At 32.8% G+C, this 22,508-nt stretch overlaps 3 protein-coding genes across 10 annotated transcripts in view; 2 read left to right on the plus strand and 1 right to left on the minus strand.

The window, feature by feature from the left end:
• The window catches only part of LOC139517536 (arylacetamide deacetylase-like), a 572,982-nt gene that overhangs the window by 331,730 nt on the left and 218,744 nt on the right, over positions 1-22,508 (plus strand). The gene's annotated exons all lie outside the window — the stretch shown is intronic.
• Positions 7,846-13,981, plus strand: LOC139517523 (myosin essential light chain, striated adductor muscle-like). The gene is made up of 6 exons (XM_071308691.1): positions 7,846-7,955; positions 8,259-8,286; positions 11,274-11,420; positions 12,303-12,470; positions 12,944-13,030; positions 13,441-13,981. Exons 1-6 carry the CDS (start codon positions 7,953-7,955, stop codon positions 13,479-13,481), a joined length of 474 nt encoding a protein of 157 aa, XP_071164792.1. The 5' UTR covers positions 7,846-7,952; the 3' UTR covers positions 13,482-13,981.
• The window catches only part of LOC139517529 (kelch-like protein 9), a 28,581-nt gene continuing 26,541 nt past the window's right edge, over positions 20,469-22,508 (minus strand). For all 8 annotated transcript variants that reach the window (XM_071308715.1, XM_071308713.1, XM_071308718.1 and 5 more), the window contains one exon: positions 20,469-22,117. In XM_071308715.1, the coding sequence (XP_071164816.1) occupies positions 20,498-22,117 (1,620 nt within the window). In that variant the 3' untranslated portion in view covers positions 20,469-20,497. The remainder of the gene's footprint in view (positions 22,118-22,508) is intronic.

Below are 22,508 nucleotides of genomic sequence, written 5' to 3' on the forward strand. Positions count from 1 at the left end.
ACTAAGTTGACCATTGAAAGTAAACTGAAATTCGGTATTCTGGTATATTTGTTTATGATTGCTTACTACACTCAAAAATACCATATACCTCTTTTGGCTTTCGGTCACTATGCAAAGATTTGAATAGCTTGATGGAAAAAATCCATGTATATCTCAATTTATAAATAAATATTGCATAATCAAATACACCAATTACAAAATTATTTAAATAAAAACTAAAAATGTTGGATGTCAAGTAATGGTATGATATCATTGGAAGTTGTTGGATCTCGATGAAATTATACTACAAGGTTCTATGCATCAAATGGAAGGTCTGGATTGATTATCAGGATTTTTGTCGTAACTGTTGAGGAATAACGGTCCCAACACGAGAATTTAACTTATTACACAACAAAACCTATGAATAAGTATGGATCTCTGTGAAATTGTATCACAAAATTGATTTTGGTCCCAACTGTTGAAGGAATTTGTGGCAAAACAAAAAGGACTATCTGGTTTTCATACAATAAAATAGATCTATGAAATTACACCAAAAGGTTCCACACTCAAAAGGAAGATTGTGATTGACTTTTAGGGTTATGACATAAACCGTTCAGGAAGGAGTAGGTTCAGTAAGCCCCCTTTTTGGCCTCAAAATATAGCAGTTTTAAAAAAACTGTTAAAATGTAAACTTTTAGTTATTCATTTAAAAGTAAAATGATTCTGCTACATAAATATGGGCGGTTTTTGACAATACAATGCACATATATCGGGTACTAGCATCATTTAGTCATGCTAATGTACTGAAATCTTCACAACTTTAGCATTTCAGTTAAATTTTGGACGGTTTCCGTCTTAAATGAAAGTGGCCGCATTCGTGTTCATTCTTAATATTGAAATGTAAGTTGTATTTTATGATAATACATAACATATATAAAGGTTGAGGATGAACACGGATGCGGCCACTTTCTTTTTTCACAAAAACCATCTGAAAAGTGACATTTTTGGGCATATTTGATAGATTTTTCATATTTAAGCTAGAATCGGAGAGTTTTTAATGAGTAAATCAGTAAAAATCTTTCACATAAACTTATTGAATCAATTGAAATAGACACTTTAAAAGTGTTTAATAAGTGTCTTAAATCTTTCGTCAGATGAACTTGAAATTTGAGGCCAAAATCGGTCCTTACCGGACCTACTCCTTTGGGGGCTAAAACGAGGATTATCTGATGTTCAGACAATAACGTATGCCATACTATGGATCCTTCTGAAATAGAACCACAAAGTTCCACACTGAAAAAGGTTAGAATTGATTTTGGGTATATGGACCAGACCGTATAGGAATTTAGGGCAAAAATTAGGATTTTCTGGTTTTCAGACACTAACATTTGAGTATAAGTCGCTTAATCTACTATGAAATTGTACCACACTGTTGCATACCAAAACAAATGGAATTTTAAATCGATTTTGGGGGTAATCACTAATGGCCCTAACCATTTAAGAAAAAGGAACCAAAAACAATACTTTTCAATGCTTTGTATGAAATGCTCATGTCATGACCAATTTCAGTGGGTTTAAACTTGAACTCTGTAATATGCGGAATCTAACCGTGTAAAGGTTTAAAAGATCCTAAATTGAACTTTGTTTGATTTCAACAAAAAATGAATAACCTTTAGTTAACCGTGTATTTAGATTTTTGTTGAGCCTGCGACTTCTATCGCAGAAAGCTCGACATAGAGATGGTGTTTCGGCGGCGTTCTTTTAAAAAAAGCTTTATACTTTAGAAGGTGGAAGACCTGGATGTTTCTTGCTATGTATATAGATGCCTTATGGTACGAAGTTTCCGTCTGTTATATGTCAATTGTCTTTGACCTCATTTTCATGTTTCTTGAAAAATGTATTATGATTAAAATGTTAATTTATTTCTTATGAATAATAGGATAAATTTATTTGACCTCGATGTTTGGTGTATGCACAAATTATACGTTCACGTCAGTTTCGCAGTTTTATTTGACCATGATCTCATTTTCACGGTTCATTGATCAGTGTTAAGCTTTTGTGATTTGGTCTGGGGCTTTTTTTAAACTATAAGCATTATAGGTCAACTATTTTTGTTGTATGGAATGATTGCAAAGTGTATATGTCTGTCTGGAAGGTATCATCTGACCTTGACCTCATTTTAATGGTTCATTGGTCAATGTTAAGTTTTCATGGTTTAGTCTGTTTCTTGGATACTATAAGCAGTAGGTCAACTATACTTAATGCATACATTTATTGTAAGGTCTACATGTCAGTCTGACATGGTTCATCCGACCATTACCTCATTATATGGATCATTGGTCAATGTTTAGTTAATATTTTTCTTAGAAACTATAAGAAGCCATATCAGTTGTATTGGAATGATTGTAAGGTGTACATTTATTTCTTGTTTGGTTTATATGACCTTGGCCTCATTTTCTTGGATCATGTTAAGTTTATGTGATACTTGTAGTTCAGCTTTATATTTAGAACTATCAACATAAAATTAATGGTTAGTATAAAAGAAGGCGAGATATTTCAGCGTGTGTACTTTGTTTATTTTGAACCCGGTTTTTAAAATTGGTCCACATTAAGGTCCAAAGTGTCCAAAATTAAACTAAGTTAGAGGGTTTTTTTTCTAAAAAAAAATGAAATCAAAGGGTTCCATGATATGCTAAATCTAAACATGCATTTTGATTTTTTAGTTTTAAGCCCAGTTTATTCAAAGTTGTTCAAAATCGGGGTCCAAAATTCATTTTTTTAGTTGTTTGATCTCAACAAAAAATGAAAATATGGGTTCTTTGACATGCTGAATGTAACGGTTAACCTGTATTTAGATTTAGATATTGAACTATAAAAGGTTAATGTTCAATTTCTTACACCACATTCATTCTGTGTCATTTTTTCTTTTGAAATTTTATCTGATTCTATTAATTGCATACTTAAACAGTTAAAAAGTCAACTAAGTCCTAAAAGACTGAAAACAAGCGACATCAAATTTAACTAACTTTTCCTTTCTCTTTTTTTTTTTTTAAATTTCACTTAATTTCACAACTGTACAAAATTAGACATTACCATAAACTGTCTGATCGGTTACTACTAATTATATCCTGTTCATCACATATTCTCATTAATTACTGTGTGTTAATTTACTTAGCATCCTACAGTGTCGCAGTGCTGCGCCATGCTGAAAATAACATGGGCCAGCTTCCAATACAAGTTTCTGGCTTTAATTAACACGTAATGATTACACATATGTTTGTAGTAAATAATCAGACTGTATCTTGTTAATGGAGCGTGCCAAAGTATTGATACAATATGTAATTTATCCTTACTAAGGTCATTTATATGTTCCACACATTTTTAAGCTAAAACGTCGTAGGAATCTTGAACCATAGATGTAATACCTACATCAATGCTTGAACTGAATAAATACATAATTGGAGAATTAAAATTATTTGTACGAGGCTTGAATTCGAATTTAATTGTAGGTGGAACGGTAGTATAACTAGTTGCTCTTTTGTGTACTTAGGTCAAAGCACATGAACACTGCATGTGATTGAACAAAAATGGCTTACTGTTTGTTAAGGGATCTCAGTCATTGTTCGAACGTAGTGAATGAATGAATGAATATATTTTATTGCAGAAGCAAACATAATGCTATAGCAAAATAACATAATATACAATTATAATGATGACAGTAAACAAACAGAGAACAACACAATATGGTCATAAGCATATAATTACAACTGCTATGCAATGCTTATTTGAGATCTTAACTTCCATGCCGCATTAAGAAATTTACACAATTTTTTAGTAAGACTCTTTGAGCTAGCCTGTAAAAGAAATACCAGCTTTCTATTAGTTGGCCTTGAACAATAATAGTTTGGTAAAAACCGTAGTCTCAATGATCTAAAGGCAGGACATACAAGAACAAAATGGTACTCAATTCATATGACAGCATATACATATACGATTTTCTCTTTATAAAAATTAAGATATCATTTTGGTCATTTATGCCTTAACTAAGATATGGACATGCAACTAAATATATGATCCGTGAGATGATTGTCATTCATAAATTTTAATATGATGTTATATGATCAATGATGCTGTGATTCAAACCCCAAGGTGATTGACAATACCGATTATTTGGCAAAGAAATTCTGATTAACAGATGCATGTAATCAGTGTTACCAACTAATTATCTTTAGATAGAAGATTCATTTGCACAGGGATGTGAATAGTTTTGTTTAAATGCATGTTACATGTTTTAAAACGCGGCGATTGGTGCTTTGTTAGTCTACACACATTTGTGACGGTTGTTTGTTTGTAGCAATCAAAATTTCAAAGCATACAAATCCATGCATTGGCTTAACAGGAAACAAGTGAATACACACTACACCTAACAAGTACATTTGCACTTTTGCGCATATATTTGATTACCACTTATTTTTCTATAAAATGTACAACATTTACTTGTTCCCCAATTATAAATATAAACAGCCTTGGAATATATCAATTTGTCAAATGATATAAATGCGTGGCAATTCTCTTTCTGTAGAAAACTAACTGTACATGGTTGTTCGTGCATGCTTGGTATCAACATGATTCTAGTCAATCTGTTAATTTGAGGTTCAGATACTCCAGTCTCTTCGTAAAAAGGGGGGGGGGCAGAAATTCTTCAGTGATTCCCTATATAATCAATCATCCTATGATTTGTGATATCAGAACTCCATTACTAGATGTCTTGTAATGGACTTTTGGTAATCTTGATATCTGCATTCTAAATGAAATTTCCAAAGCGAATCATGATGCCAAAATATGAGTAATTAACCGCACGCACGCTAGCCGTTGAATGATGTTGATATAATACTGAAAATAGCTTTATAAAATAGAGTACGCTCCTATGAGGCGGAAGATGAATTCCATTTTAAAATAAAGTGTGCACAACTCTAGATCTAGAATGATAATGATTTCTGATATAGTTCTTAATTATTTTTTTTCGATGAGTAATTGAGGAAAATATGACATATTGATGACCATTGTTTAAAGTGGTACAGGTAAAAAGAAAATGTGGTACGATTGTCCATGAGGCAACTCTCCACAAGAGACCAAATGACACAGAAATTACCAACTATAGGTCGTCGTACGGCTTTCAACAAGGAGCAAAGTCTGTACCGCAAAGTCAGCTATAAAAGGCCCCGAAATGACAAATGTAAAACAAATCAAACGAGAAATCTAAAGGCATAATTTATATTAAAGACAGAATGAAAAACAAATATGTAACACATCAACAAACACTGAATTGCAGGCTCCTGAATTGGGACAGGCACATACATACAGAATGTGGCGGGGTTAAACATGTGAGCATAAGCCGAACCCTCCCCCTAACCTGGGACAGTGGTGTAACAGTACAACATAAGAACGAACTATAAAAATCAATTAAGGCTTATAACTTTTTGACAAAATGATTTAAACAAATAGTGGTTTCTGATTTTAAGTAGTGTATGAAGTTTTTCGTCATGTTACGATGTGTGTGTGTTGTGTTTGTGTGTGTGTGTGTGTGGAGGGTGGCACTTCCTTGGTTTGAATTGGCCCTCTCGTATTTACATATTTACATGCGCTTAGGTTATGCAAATGCACGAATGCAATTTAAATTCATGCATATGACGAAAGTAAAAGTTGAAGTAAGCATAAATACTAAGTCAAAGTCGCCCTCGGCATCAAAAACTAATCTCATGAAATTAAAAGTCGCATTAAGCAGGCAAATCTAAGCTTAATTCAACATTGGCTAGATGTATCATTGAGGGGAAAGGTTGAAATCTCACTAAACATGTTTAACCTTGTCGCATTTTTTAGCCAGAGCCTCTGGTCTTTTTAAATCTTGTATGATTTTTAATTTTAGTTCATTTATATCTTTTGGAGTGAAGTTTGACTTCATTTTAACTGACCATTTCTTTTTGGGGCCAGCTGAAGACCTCATCCGAGTGCGTGATTTTCTCGCAGTGTTTAAGACCCATTGGTGGCCTTCGGTTGTTTTCTGCTCTTTGGTCGGGTTGTTGTCTGTTTGACCATGGAAGTATTATATTGAGTCAATATAATACTTCCATGGTTTGACATACTCCCCATTTCTGTTCTCAATTTCATGCAAAGCGACTATCTGTGCAACACTTGGCAAACAGGTGTCTATACAATAACTGAAGTTGTTACTCTAAATCGTCTAACACTAATAGGTCTGCCATCACCACAAAATTCTCAAAAGATATTAAAATTTAAGATATATCAAGGACAAGCCAATCCAAGTATACAACTTGTCCTGAAGAGGAAAACGAACCGTCAGCTAGGAATAACAGCACTATGTGATAAATGAATATATTTTCCTAAAACTCACTATAAAATGTGTTACACGTTGAGACATTTCCGTTTTGTATATTTTCACTTGTATCTGTGATTATTTCATTATTTTTTGGTTTCAGAAAAAAAGTTTATTTTTTAATTTCAGTTAAAATTAAAAAAAATATACGCTATAAACTTCAGAGCTTGTTATCCTTTCGAAATCAATAGCAAATGTATAACGATTGTTTGTTAATAAAACAAATATACATCATCATGCAGAATAAGGGAATGTTAACTGACTTGACAAGAACACCTTTCAAGTACGAAATTCCATTCTGGGTATAAAACTCTCTCCAAAGTGCTTACAACTCAAAATAAATACTTGTATATTATTTTAGTTTTTTTCATGAGAACTACATTTCCACTTCTGAAGTTTGATTAAAACAAACATCAAAAATTATATTTAAAATAAAGTTAATACATATTGTATAATTATTTCATTTTCCAAATCTTTTCTAAAAACCAAACGTGTTTTTTTTTTATTTGAGCATCTAATGCAGTTATGAACTGTTTTGTTTAGTATTTGCGTTTCTGTATGGAACACACATACTATATCTTTTTTGTAATATAACCTTATCTTCATTATTCATAAAGCAAATGCATGTATTTCTATTTTTTTAAATTGTCACAAAATTTCGTCAAATTTTCCTTCAGTCATTGCATTTAAAAAGAAGGTGAAATGTATCTTCAACATCTCTATTAGAGCATCTTAAACACAAAGCATCGCATGTCTGTAATTTAATTTATAAATCAAGAATTAAAATGTAGTTTTGTATTTGTAATAAGGAATTATTCTTTTGACAAATAAGTGCAGGTAACGAGTACATATTTTTTTAAAGGTTTTAATTTCTAAAATGACCAATCTATACCCAGATTTCCCCTTAACCGAGCCTTTGATATCATTACCAATGTCATCAAAATATCACCCCAATGCTAAACGGAAAGGATTACAAAATATCAATAGATACAAACAATATGATCAGCATGATAAGTATATACATCTGTGTTTCTGCTGTACCCTTGCTAGATTGGTGTCAAGTTCAGTGCACGCCCTTCTCTCCTTTTATGTTCATTACGCCCCCGAAATTTTGCAAAAGTATTAATAAGGATTTTTTTAAGAAATGAATTTGTAACATCGCCCCACATAGGTTTAAGAGTTGCTATAGTTTTCAACTTTATATATAATTTATTTAACAGATAATAATATACACGTCTTATGTATACACGTCCATATTAACTACCCCATGGGGGTATTAAGGATGCAGATGTTTTACAAAAATGTATCATAGTGTTAAATTTGCATAATTGATTATCGTGGAACATTAATAAGTGGCAAGATATTTGTTTATCAGTTCGCAGTGGCTTAGTCTCCACAGGGTATCAGTTACGCAACTTTTGTTAATTGATACGCATAGAGCTGACTTCCCTACATCTCTACATGAACTCGTCTTATAAATAGACGATACTGCATATCTGCAAACACACGGCATTCCAATCATTCCGTCTTCCGACATCACTTTCACTTTTACGACCGACGGCAACCTCCAAGCTTCAAAATGGTAAGTTAGCTTTTTATCTTAACATCTTCACATTTGGTTTGTTTTTGAAAGCATTTGTTTGAATATTTATTGCTTTTTATTCAATTTTGCTCGACTTTCACAAAAATACTAGCTCACTAAATAAGGATTTTACTAGTCTACGACGTGTATTAATAGAAAACATTTAACTTGTTTCATAATGTATTTGCAAACGCATTCAGAGTACATCTATAGTAAAGATTGATCTTCCTAAATATGATTGTTACTTTTTATTTCATATTTCTTTCCCTATTTTAAACATTTTATTTTTATTTTTTTTTTCAGTCGAAGTTATCAAAAGGCGAGATCGAAGGTATGCAAGTTTGCAGTGAAAATCCCTTTTTCCTTATTATATCTAACCTTTTATTATTTTTACTAATTCGCACACAATATTTGGATTTACTGTGCAATTATGTATCTTTATCAATTTGGATTACACATTGTTGCCATGCTATTCATGGATTTGTTATGCTATATTTCTTGTGAAACTAAGATGAGAGGATGTAGAAAGATAAGGCATCTTATTTTAACTTGGAGTGTGTTACTGGTAAAATCACTGCATTTATCTGTTTTTTTATGGATTAATTATCGACACCCCGTGGGCATCCTCTTACAACGGCGTGTGTCTGTGGTATCGAATTACAAGGCCATATGGGTGCAACATCAATAACGTGCATACTATCGATAGAACGGGTTGTATTTTGGGGGTATAATTGGGGAAATTTCTTATCTGCTCATAAAAATACAGGGGAGGATAATTTCATGGAAAGAAACCGTTAGAATCTTTCTTAACTTGATATTTGTTGTTTTGTTCACCTCAAAATTATTTTCCTCGTTCGAATTATGAAAGCAAACTCTTTTGTAAAGGTTATTTTTTTACAAAAAGGGGACTTCAACAAAAAATGTTAATTTACCGTAAGAGTATGTGGTGTCATGACAGGTTTTATTAGGCAGGTTAGTGCATTCATTAATGGTAGTTCGACTGTTTAAACCCCCCCCCCTTTTTAAGAGAACAGTTACCTTTCAAAACAGGCCAACACCCAGCAAATACTGTTTTAATTCGTCTGCAGTGTCTAGATTTTTATAAAATTATAAAATAATATGTTTATTAAAACAATAAGAAAAACTACTTAAATTCTAAATTTATTTTCTATTTTTACACTTTATTATTTCACATTTGATTGTTTTAGATGTTTTACGTAATTTCAAGAACCTGTGAGTAAAGTCGTGGGATGTCTAGTAAGATATCGCTTTGCTTGCAGAAATTGATTAATCGTTGCAGTTGCCGAACAATAACCTCTCTTTTTTTTCTTTCATCTCATTATCTGCACATCAACACCCAATAATAGATACACACATGTTTTATATTAATGATGTTTTTCTGACGAATTAATAATATCTTGTCGATTGTATACCGAAATCCGATCAGTTGGCACTTTGCCTTGATTATGCTTCGCTGTGATACCATTGCCTAAAATGGCGCTGCAGTATCATAATACAGCGGTGTAAGATACACAAAATGTATTTTCTACATGTCGCAATGACTTATATTCCCCACTAGGGGGACGTGCAGTAATTGATTATTAATTGTAATGTGTATACCTTGCTCTTTCGTAATGAGCCAAAGTTTAAATCAACTGAATCAAATCGCAATTTTTAGCGTGATGGATGCTGATTAATAAACAAGGGGAAAATAACCAGTAATACAATTTTTTGGACAACCAAACTCAACCAATACTTGATGATTGTTCAATTGAAAGAAAAACGTTTGAAAAAAGTAAATTTCAAAACTTGATACTTGATGGGAAGTAGGAATATATAGAAAAGTCCAGTTTGGAATATTAAATCTAAATGTAACACTTGCCTTACACGTGTACTTTTTTGATAAATACTTTTATATGGATACTGAATCGGTCATCATATAAATTTCAAAATGAAGTAACTTCGAAAGAAGGGATACTTAGAAAAGTCTATTTCGGGATAATTAAAATCTAAAAGTCAACAGTTAATTCATTCGTGTACTGTTTTGGGAAATATTTTATAAATAGTGAACCGGGCATCACTTTCTGCAGTGTCATTGAAATGTATTTTTAGTATTGTTGGTTGAATCATTGTAAAACTAAATACATTTTGTAAAATAATTTAATGTTTTTCTTTGAAGTTTATTTTAATGTAAATACCAGTTCCTTGCATACGTAGATAATTGTTTTAGTACTACGCTTTATCTCTCTGTGTATATACACCGTATCATAGTAATTATCTCCAGGAAGAATACACTACGTAAATTCCACCAATTTACGTCATTTGGCACTGGTTTGCTCCAAATATTTACACTCTATTTAGTCGCAATATAAATTAAGACTTTTGTTTAGCAGAAAACCTAGGTAAACCAAAATTGTATTTGTTGTTGAAAAAACCCATGCATGCTCAATAAATACATATCGTTGTCGACCAAAGCGCAAGATTTTTGTTTTCGAATTTTTAGATACATGTTTATTGATATAATAATGTTATAATCTTCTATGCTGTGATGGTTTCGGTTCATAAGATTGTCCCGTAGCTACATTTTTATTTCTGAGACGACGATAAAGCTAACATCGCGCTTCTCATTGTGACTTTATATGGAATCAAAGAACAACAATGTGTTTTGGAAAAAAAATGATGATGCAACATGGAATAACTTGCTACACATTTTTGGTCATCACACAGAACAAAAGACTCAAAACAAAATAATGTATCAAAATTTTCGTTTCTTTTCTTAATTATATGATTTGGAAAATTTAAGGTAGAATAAAAGATAAAGATACTTTCGTACTAAAGGTCTACCTACATTTAGAAATCACAAAGAATCATTTATAGATAAGGGCAAACTTTGTTAAAGGCTGTTTACTTGCCTCTGAACTGTACTTTCTTAATCAAAAGTATATGTACATACGCAAATATAAAATGAGGAGATGTGGTATGAGTATCAATGAAACAACTATCCAACAGAGTTCCAAAGAAATGGATTTATGAAACTTAAGTTCATGGTACTACCATGAACAATTTACAAAACCCATAAAGTTATCAGCTATATATAAAAGGCATGCTTTATGACAAAACAAGGCGGACTTTCTTTTTAGTACCTGAATGTTGTTGTAGCTAGAGTGTTTTATTGTGTTTTTATCATTTAACTTCGCTGCAGTGACACTACTTCTAGAAATTAATATTGTCATCATTTGTTTTTAGCTTGAAAAGGCCTGTACATTGATCTACATTGTTAAAATAGGTTTTTATTCCTTTTTATTTTTTTTATTTCAGACGCCCGTGAGGTGTTTGACCTTTTTGATTTCTGGGATGGTCGGGACGGAGACGTAGACGCATGCAAGATCGGTGATGTGTGTCGGTGTCTAGGAATCAACCCAACAAATGCTGTTATCAAGAAGAATGGCGGCACAGAAAAGATGGGTAAGTATATGCCATGTGCATCTTAACACAGAATAGGACATATATAGGATGTGTAGTATCTATATAACATCTTATTACGTACACAGCAATATGTGAAAAATGTTGCAATTGCTTTTCATCAAGACGCGTTGAAAGTAACAACTGAAGTACAGCATACCGCACTCCCTGTGGTTAAAAGTTCTTTTATGTTTGATCTCAGTATATAATTCTACTCATAGTCTAAAATAGAAATAAAATGTCCTATGATTACCAAAGAGAAAACTTCATTAAACGAAAAATAACAATGACATTAGCAACCAACTACTGGACTACACATGGCTTGTAACAGTCACGTCAGGAAGAGTTACGTTCTAGATTAACTCAGACCAAACGTTCTAGCAAAAGTTCAAGAATTGTTTTTGATAACTTATTAGGATAGATTATAAACAAAAAAATCAAAGTTAATTTTTGTAATAAAGATAAGTTCAGGTCTCTTTTGGACAAACTCGCCAGGTCGGGCCCCTGTTGTGAGACAATACTTTATACAATAGTTTGAACCTTCATTTCTAAATTCATTACCTGTATATTTGCTTAAAGACTACGTAGCGTAGTTTCAAAAACTAATACGCTGAAAGTTGAACTTTGATTTCGACCATACACGAACCAGTCAGAGAAATATGTGTTGCTCAATTTACGAATATACGAAGAATAACCGTTCCCTTAAGTTTTTTTTGTGGGGATTTTGATGCTTCTATATCTGTATGTATAACAACACTACTAACCTAAACTTGTGGAATCTAAGCACCATTCCTATAGGACCAGGAAATGCTTAGGTCGCACTGAATTTATAAAGTTTTATACTCTTTTTTACAATAATTTAACTTGTTTATTTTATTTCTATAGGTGAGAAAGGCTACAAATTTGAAGATTTCCTCGCTTTTTATGAAACTGTCCAACAACAGACAGAACAGGGTACATACGCCGACTACATGGAGGCTTTCAAAACTTTCGACAGGGAAGGTCAAGGTTACATCTCCGGAGCTGAGATGAGACAAGTATTGTCTTCATTAGGTAAGACTTTAATCAACATTATTTTTTTCAGTAAAATTTGTAAGTGTCAGCTTCGAATGTATGATATCAAATAACCTTTTATCAAGAACTTTGATGCAACAAAGACGAATGTTTTCAGTACTGTGTTATGTCAAAACATTTAGAAATCGGACTTTGATGGTACAACTACTAAGAGTGGACAAATAAAAGAGCCGCTGAACATTAATACATCACAGTACCCTATGATATATTTTTGAACCTTTTTTTATCAAAATTATCATGATTTATGGTTTTGACAAACATCATAAAAAAGTATTGACGACAGTGGTTTTAATTGTATATGTGAAGTAAAAGCTGACCAATACCTTCAGGAGAAATTCTCAAAGTAATTGTAAACTGATATTTGTTTGTGATGGCCTTTTTCATTTTGAATTCACGAATACATTCTTATATATCTCTATTGCACAACATTAATGATGTATATTATATTTCAGGTGAAAAATTAACAGACGAACAAGTCGATGACATCATTAGACTTACAGATTTACAAGAAGATTTAGAAGGAAACGTAAAATATGAGGGTAGGTCTATAACTAAGTATATAGTCTGATAATAGTCACATAATGATGAAAATCAGAAGTCTTACTAGACAGTCTTAAATTGTATCAGTTTCCTGGCTAACACATTCCTTAATGCATGATATCTCGTTAATTTAAGATACTAGTAAGATGAAGACGTTTATTGCAATAAACTCAATTATGATATCACATATTTAAATTACAATATTATCATGTGTAAGCATACGAAATATTTTTGAAATGTTCATTTATAGAGTTCTTCACAATTTTTACAAATGTTCACTGAAAATACCTGCATTCATATACATTAGACAATATTTGTAATGGCTTATGTCTAATATTTTAACGTCTGACATAATATAATGAATTGGGTTTAATTGCTAAATACTGATACTTACTTTTTTCCTTTTCAGAATTTATAAAGAAAGTGATGGCTGGCCCATACCCTGACTAAATGAACAGAGGATCTCAACATAACAATAAACTTTTACAAATTTTCATCTGTGAAACAGTATCAAAATTATTCTCAAGTTAGGTCTTACAAAATGTCACTGTAGCCTTTCTGTTACTTAGGAGGTTGTATAACCAAAATAAAACATATGCCGTCAATAATTTAAATATATCTTTCAATTTTCAACGAGCCGTCCTTTCCATTTTGTAAGACCTAATTTTTTCATAAATATGTATTTTGCCGTGTGTTATTGTTCAATTTTAATGTTAATTTGCAAAATAACCGGTACCGGTTAAGCTGACGTCACGTTTGGTTTCAGATGACATCATTTCCGAATCATTTTGATTCGCAGTTGTACAGATATATATAATTGTAAATTAAGAATGAATGGGAAGGACATGTAAAGCGGATATCCTTTTTGCATCTTCTATGTGTGTAAAATAGTGAGATATTTATTATTTATTATTATTATTTTCCCATTAAAAAGCCGTTTCCTTATGAAATTTGTTATTATTTTGAGTCCATCACATACGTATATAAAAATTATTTATATATCGATATAAATTATAGTGGAAAGTTACACTTATGTTCTGACCAATGCCTTGACTGATCATTAAATATTTATTAAAAAGATGACGAAATGCAGATAGGTCCACATTGAAGTCAATCCTTGAAACCAAAAAACAATATTTACATTTTCTATTGGTCAAGAGTATTAGTCATGTTAGTGTTACCCTATGTTGTATCATTCAATGGCATACATTTACATTCAATGATTATCAGTTCTCTTAGACTGGTACTTAGTGTCTTTTTGTTAGTTACTGGTATTTAAGCTTAAAGGTTTTACAAGTCACACACTTATCAATTGACTTTTTTAAAAGGACATGAGGTCTAATAATTTGCTGTTACACCACTGTCAAAGGTTATGGCGATTAAAAAGCGCCCATAAAGATGTTGAACACGGCTACATTCGTTTGACAAGAAGAGCATGCACTCCAGTGGGTTTGTTTGTATTTTTTTACCATAAATTGGGCAGTTTTTTTTCTTCTTTTAATTTGTTTTATACTGCTTCATACTGGTTCCTTTTATAGAAAATAAAAAGATATGCGAGTCTTTCTATGTTGTGATATTCAGTGGCGTAGCCAGGGTTGAAATGATGTGGATGCCTTCGCTGAGCGGAGCGAGGCGATTTTTTTTGGATTATTTTATGCAGAAAATTATATTTTTTCAGACATTGTTCCTGTAGGCACATTTGCTCCCATAGAATCCGACACTGGTTATATAGATTTTTGTTTAATTTCAAAATACCAACCAATTCATATAATTGTATTTCAAACATAATTCTAATGTTTTCTCGAAATTCTCGAAACTGAATGAAATTCATAATGTATTTATTTGATGAAAAAGTTTCCCACCAATCTTAATATTTGACATCTCATAAATGGCCCTATCACAGCGGCACTTCTGTATAAAGGAACTGAAGTCATCCCCTTTTCTAGCATTTCTCAAAAAACGGCCCTATCACGGCGGCACTTCGGAATATAGGAACTGAAGTGACCCCATTAACGCGTCGCAGGGGACATCATCGAAATACCTGGTGTCCGTCCATCCGGTCTTGTTTGCACTCTCATGTGTACAATTCTTGCCAGATTTTTTTTATCATCAGCAATGACAATTTCGAAAATAAGTCCTAAGCTTTGACCTTTTGAAATGAAAATTAAAATGGAAATCCCATTGCATTTTCTCTAAAGCTTTTATTTCTCCATTAAAAATAAAAGGAAAAGGTAAAAATTTAAATTTTATTAGTTATTGCTCTTGTTCATTGGTTACATAAAATATGTGCAATGCAGGGGACATAGGAACTTTGTTCTTTTATTGAAAATAAAATTAATATGTGGACCTAGATAGGAACTGGAATTTTCTGATAAGCCTAGGAATGATCACACTCTATTACAGATTAGTTTTTTCACGTCGTCGTTCAATTCACAGGAAACGATATCAGGATATGGTGGTTTAGTTGTCAGTTATGTTGTTAGTCATTTGTAGAAGCCATCGCTCCGCTAGGCTCAATTTCAGATGAAACATGTCCGAGCATATGTGCATCATTTTCTGCACTTGCCGTAGACGACGACGTAGTCTTTTTACGAAAAAAATCGAGAACACTTTTCTGCGATATCTTGTTTTATTACACGAACTAAATTATCCTTAATAAAAGACCACGCATACTTCATCGGAAATAACTGGATGCTATCCTCATATCCTAACCTTTGTTACATACGGATACCTCCGAGTTTAACTGCTGCGAACATATCTTTATTTATAATTTTTTTTCTGTCAAAATGATGTGGATGCTTGAGCATCTGAGCATACATGCAAGCTACGCCACTGATATTACACTATTGTTTCGGGTAAGGATGGAGGTTCGTACCTATTAAAACGTTTAAACCCGCTACATTTGTTTGCGCCTGTCCGAAGTCAGAAACCTGAAGTTCAGTAGTTGTCGTTTGTTGGTGTGGTTCATAAGTGTTTCTCGGTTTAATTTTATATAGATTAGACCGTTGTTTTCCCCGTTTGAATGATTTTACACTAGTCATTTTTGGGCCCTTTATAGCTTGCTGTACTATGTATAATGGTTTATCTTTTACAAATTGTGACTTGGATGGAGAGTTGTCTCATTGGCACTCATACCATATCTTCTTATATTTATGGGTATTGTTCACTATTATATGTTGCACATCTGTTTGATTTATAACTTGACATTTGGTTTGTACTATGGTCTAATACTGATGCGACCCCTCATGAGAAATTTTCAGATCTTACACGAGCAACTTACATTTAATCAGATTGCAGTGGGAGCTTTTACAGTTGACCCTTAAAAATTTGAATAATGCTATGTGTGCTACTTTAATGTGTGTGTGTGTTTTATTTATTCTTTTGACATCTACTTGGATCATCTTTGCTTAGTGTTGTTCATCTGGTTTGTGGTAGCTCTTGCACTTTTCGGATTACAAAGAGACAAATGACCGAAAATTGTACTTGCAATATGGTATATATACATGGAATTCAAATGTTTTACGGAACTTTTAACCAATAAGCAAGAGATGAATTTTCTCTGGTTCGTCTTGATGTGAAGTTCAAGGACAAGTCAAAACAATATTTGCAAACTTATACAGTTTTCAAGTTATAATGAGGTTAAGTGAGCCAATCCATACATTTAAAAAGTACATTAACCTATTTCTAACTCGAAGTGCTGCAGTCGTATTTTGTACCCTTCAGCATGCCCGTCAATAGCCTGTATATAATTGTGATGCAACATAGAAGTGCCGTCTCAGTAAACCCACTTTTGGTCCACTTATGACATTCAGACTTCCGAGTATTGATATTTGGTTTATAATTTCATTGTTTTATTAATAGTTTTAAATATCACACGAGCGTTTGCTTACGTTTGACCTATTTTTGACTAAAAGACGGTTCTTGAAATTATACAAACTACTGCAAAAACACTTTGTACATTAATTGCTGATATTTGTTGCATAATCGCAGAATCGAGAGTGTCTGATCACAAATAAAGTTTAACGATTGACTGGTGGGAAACTCAATCTTTTTGTAGCCTCTATTGCGTATTGCTATAAATTTACTGACGATTGAGTTTACTTTGACACTTTTATACTAAACGCGTTACAGAAACTTACATTTTTAAAGATCTATGACAATGAGGTCAAGGTCAGATAAATCATGTCAGACAGACATATACACCTTGCAGATTTTGGATACATAAAAAAAGGTTAACTTGTTGTGCATGCTAATAGGAAAACAGACCAAAACACAAAAACTTAACATTGACCAATGAACCATGAAAATGAGGTCAAGGTCCGATACCTGCCAGACAGACACATACACAATTCAATAATTTCCCTTCCATGCACCAAATAAAGTTGATCTATTGCTTATATAAAGTGGAACACAAACAAAAACACAATAAAATTCTTCGCTGGGCGTAGCCTGATACGACCACAGAGGTTGAACCCTGAACAGTTGGGGCAAATTTGGACACCATATTCAAGCTTGATACTGTATGAATTTGGATTGTGATCAGATTTTTTTTACATAATAAAAGTTTCTGACACAAAATAAGTGTGGTCACAGATCTTACAAATGTATTACACAATACTGTGCAATTATAGATTTCTTCTTGAAACTTTTCAAAAATTTCAAAATGTGAATCCCTTAAAAAAATTGGGCCCCCTCCCCTTCTGCTTCTTCTTCTTTAGTTTCAGAAAACCATCAACATACAGATGTTTACTTTCCGGCCATGCCTGGTATTTTTTTTCAAATTTATGTATTTATAAATATAATTAAACAAAGATGTATTCCATATTTTTTGTATATATTTGTTATATTATTAATTTTTACATTTTAGATTTTTCGTTTTTGAATCGTTTTTATCTAGATTTTTCTAATATTACATTTTTTTTTTTTTTTTAATTTAAGATTACGTCAGGTGTGGATATGTATCGAGGAGCACATCGTGCGTGAGTGCATCCTTGAAGGTTTCTGTGGTAGTGTTTTTTGTTATGACTTAGGATAATTTTTTCCAATCTTTAATTGTTTGACAAAAGAAAGAAAATTTGTAGCTGTCCTTGTTACATTGGATTTGTCGGTAAGAATATTTATTGGTGGATCTTGTGATGGACTGACTCTTTGTAATAAATTTTGTGAAGGAATGGCAATATTTTCGTTTGTAATTTTGTGAAACATTATTAGCCTTGTTCTTGTAATGTTTGCCATTTCATGGTGTCTAGCATCTCAGACACACTGCTGGTGTTGTGATGTCTGTTACATGCATACCTTGCCGCTTGTCTCTGTACTTTTTCTAATGATCGTATGTTTTCGCTTGTATAGGGGTCCCATACGGTACAGCAGTATTTTAATTTGAGTCTTATGATGGTTTGGTATGCTCTTTCTTTTATTTTTTGTGACTGGACTTTGAGATTTCTTCTGATAAATCATAAAGATTTGTTTGCTTTGTCGACTTGTTTGTTGAATGTGGGTGCTCCATTTTAAATCTGAAGAAATTGTGATACCTAAGTATTTAGCATGTTTTACTGATTCTAATATGTGCCAATACATGTTGTAGTAGAAGTGGATGGGAGTTCTCTTTGTTGTTATGTTCATTATGTTGCATTTGTCTGGGTGGAAAGACATGAGCCCGTCTTGCTCCCATTGTATGGCGGCTTCTGGATCTTCTTGAAGCTTGAGACAGTCGTTTTGAGATTTAACTTGTGTGTAAATTATACTGTCGTCTGCGAAGAGTCTGATTTTGCTATGTTTGATGTATTCCGGAAGGTCATTTATGTAAAAAAAGGAAGAGTATAGGTCCTAGCACTGTACCCTGTGGCACACCTGAAGTGACTGGTATTTTTGAAGATGACATGTTTTCTAAAAGTACTGTTTGAGTTCTGTTTGAAAGAAAGGATTCGACCCAGTTTATGATTTGATCTGATATGCCAAAGTATTTCATTTTATATAGTAATCTTTTGTGTGGTATCTTGTCAAAAGCTTTGGCAAAATCCATGATTATGAGATCTGTTTGTATAATCCCAGCCTTTCCTTTGTAGTATCATGGAGGTAATATTATTACTTCCATGGTATTATGGAATCTAGTAGTACAATTTCAGAGCGATCCATTCCCTTAAACACAAGTTATCGTCAGGAAACTAGAAAAATGCTTGTTTGGGGCCCTTTTTTGGCCCTTTATTCCTAAATGTTTGGGGAAATTTAACCAAAACTCAATCCCAGTTTTCCATTTGTTATATTGAACCTTGTGGTATAATGTCAGAGAGATCCATACACTTACACACAAGTCATTGTCTGGAAACTAGAAAAATGCTTGTTTTTGACCCTTATTGGCCCTCGATTCTTAACTGTTGGCCCCATAACCCCTAAAATGAATCTTAACCTCCTACTTGTAATATTAAACATTGTGGTACCAATGAACCAAAAGCTAGTTAGCACTGAGGTCAAGGTCAGATGAACCCTGCAGATTGACATGTTCCCAATCCAATCATTCAATACACCAAATATTTTTGACCTACTGCTTATAATATTTGAGAAACAGACCTAATCACGTAACTTTAACCTTGCTCACTGATCCATGAAATGAGGTCGAGGTCAGGTGAACTCTGTAGACGTTGCAAGAAACCCATATATGTAACAAATATCAATACAAACATGTATCCTATTCAAGGATCTGGAAATTTCTTAAAGGTTGGTGTTTTTTTTCCAAATTGGTATTATCACACTGTCACTAGATTCATAGCATCATCAAACTTGTATTGACTGTTTAATCGAATTTACTTCCTGTATTTTCTTACCATTTTACTTAAAATGTTCAAGAACTGTTAAGGGAAACCAACAGTTTAAAATTGAAATGATTTAATGACTCAAAGACTCAAAATGGTAGATTTTCAGATATCCCTCAAGTTTCTTTCGATATTAGAAATTCAACTCATAATAAGACACAAATTAACATGACAAAAAAAAAATTCAAGCAGTCACTGAACCATGAAAATGAGGTCAATGACAATAGATATATTATTTACTTTGTACCAAAAGGTATCTGAAATCAAGAACTGAAGCATATACCTTCTGAAATATGAAGAGATAAACAAATAGTTTATGCATCTCTCAAATGTTTATCTTTGTACATTCCTGATGAAAGTGAATCCAGAAAATACTTGCAAGCTTGAAATGAATAAAATGTTTTCATTTGTCATATAAAATGTGTTTCCTTGTAACACACCAACCCTAATGCCCCATTTAAGACCATAAATAATAGCAAGATTTTTACAAATTATTAACAGTAGCAATTCAAACCAACAGACTTTAAATTAACAAGAACAAGAAAAACCGGAAAAAACTATAGAAAGGTCATTTGTGGCATAAAACATCTTACTGAATTATTCATTCATGGCTGCATAATAAAACATATTTGATTTTTTTTTTGATTTTCTATTCTTTCAAAAAACCTTTTTAACAACTTTTTCGTCATCAAAATTGACTTGCATCTGACAGCATATTGCTGAAGTGAGGTTTGCTCGCTGAGGTGCTTTCGCATAATTTTTCCAACTATCACAGTCTGGATTATATACCCAAATCTCATTCTCCTTAGCATTCTGATGCTCATGTCCTAATGATAAAATCTCATTCTCAAACACAATGTAGTGTCCAATTGACCTTCCACTGAGAGTAGATGAAAGCATATTCCATTGATTTGTCACGAAATCATAATACTCAATAGGAATTTGTCCATGCAAGGGAACACCTTGTCTTGGTATTCCTCCAAATACATACATTTTGCCTTTGAAGGCGACCATTTCATGTAATCTACGAGCATAAAACATCCCTCGCATTGCATCATATTTCCTTGATCCAGGACTATACGAGAGAAATGTATTTGTTGCTTGACGATCATGACTAGACACACCTCCCGAGAGGTAGATTTTGTCACCGTAAACTTCTGCAGCAAGGGAGTGGAGAGCTGAAGGAAGAGGAGGTAAATCGGACCATGAATTTGTCTTCACATTGAAACATTCAACAGAGTCTAAGATAGCATATTGTTCATTGCTTCCTCCCAACACATACAAACATTCTTTATCAGCAACCAGTGCAAAATCAAGTCTAAGTTTTCTCATTGGAGGCAGATCCTGACCAACTAAATGCCTAGGATCAAATCTAAAAGTGGAACTCATCAAAGTTCCACCACCAAAATCTACTATACTACAAATGTAAGTAAAATTATCTATCACATTAATACGACAATCTCTGCTTCCATTCAAATCAGAAAATAAACTGTAAAACTGTTCACTTCTTGGATCGTATGAAGTAATTTGGAACGGTTGATGAGAAGACCCGTAATGAACTAGGATGAGTGCTGGTCGAGAATGTCGGATTATACAGCTCTCATCAATAACAGGATGTCCTTTCCTACAATCTGTGTGGAATTTGAATCCTTTTAATATATTCTGAATGGACCCAGAACACCGTTTGATCACTTCACTCTCTTGAACTGTACTTAGCTCTAATTCCGTCATCAGGCCAAATCTGATATGATTTAATACCCGTAATGCAACACCTGATGCAATGCTACTAGAATTAAAACGAAACCAAAGTTCTAAAATCTTAAATAGTTTGTGTTCAGAACTAGTCCGCAACTTATCATCACTAATATAATCAATTAAATCAGAAGAATCCAGTTCCAAGAAGAGTTTCGTTTTGGCAAACTCGTAAAACTGTGACAAAATCAGATTATGCCAATGCTTAAGAACTTCATATAAAGAATATGTGTTAGCAATGGTCAGAAAATCTTTGGCATTCTCAAATGTTAGCAAAGATTTGATGTATGAACTACAAAGATCCAATGCAGACATGACTTGCAAATGACTAGCTGTATGAACTACTTCTTGGAGATTCAAAAGGGTTAGCGCTATTTCTCCACTATAAATAAATTCAACGATGTGGAAAAGTCCTTCTGCTGAAACCCCTTTTAGGTCAATCATGTCTTGCTTACTTTCAGCCATGGTACCAGAAAACATGACTCGGAAGTAATCACTGGTGGCAGCCAACATAGCTTTATGAACCTATAAAAGATATTAAATGTCATGCTTAGTAACTTTAAAAGTACAATGTACCAGTTTTAAGAACCTGAAAAAGAGTACTTCATAATGTGGTTGAATTTTAGACACAAAACAAACAAAAAATGAAATACTTGTAGAATTTCTCAAAAATCTAATCATCAAATTTGAGTTATAATGGGACAAAACGTGGAACATCCTCTAAATAGTCACATTTTTCATTCTGGAAACTATAAAATGATAAATCTGAAAATTATTAAGATCAAAGATAATTTGTCTTCATAGAAGAATATACAATCCTAAAAAGAAAAAGGAAAATTGTTAATATGGGACATGACCTACATTTTTTCATCATTAACAACATATCTCAATTTGAAAAGCATGGGGGAAAGGTTCA

The sequence above is a fragment of the Mytilus edulis genome, chromosome 3 (assembly GCF_963676685.1).
Source record: "Mytilus edulis chromosome 3, xbMytEdul2.2, whole genome shotgun sequence".
Lineage (NCBI taxonomy): Eukaryota > Metazoa > Mollusca > Bivalvia > Mytilida > Mytilidae > Mytilus > Mytilus edulis.

What these genes read in the sequence shown, in the direction of transcription:
- LOC139517523 (XM_071308691.1), top strand. An exon ending in ACAAGTATTGTCTTCATTAG is followed by an intron (nt 12,471 to 12,943) that starts GTAAGACTTTAA and finishes ATTATATTTCAG; the next exon opens with GTGAAAAATTAACAGACGAA. An exon ending in AGGAAACGTAAAATATGAGG is followed by an intron (nt 13,031 to 13,440) that starts GTAGGTCTATAA and finishes TTTCCTTTTCAG; the next exon opens with AATTTATAAAGAAAGTGATG.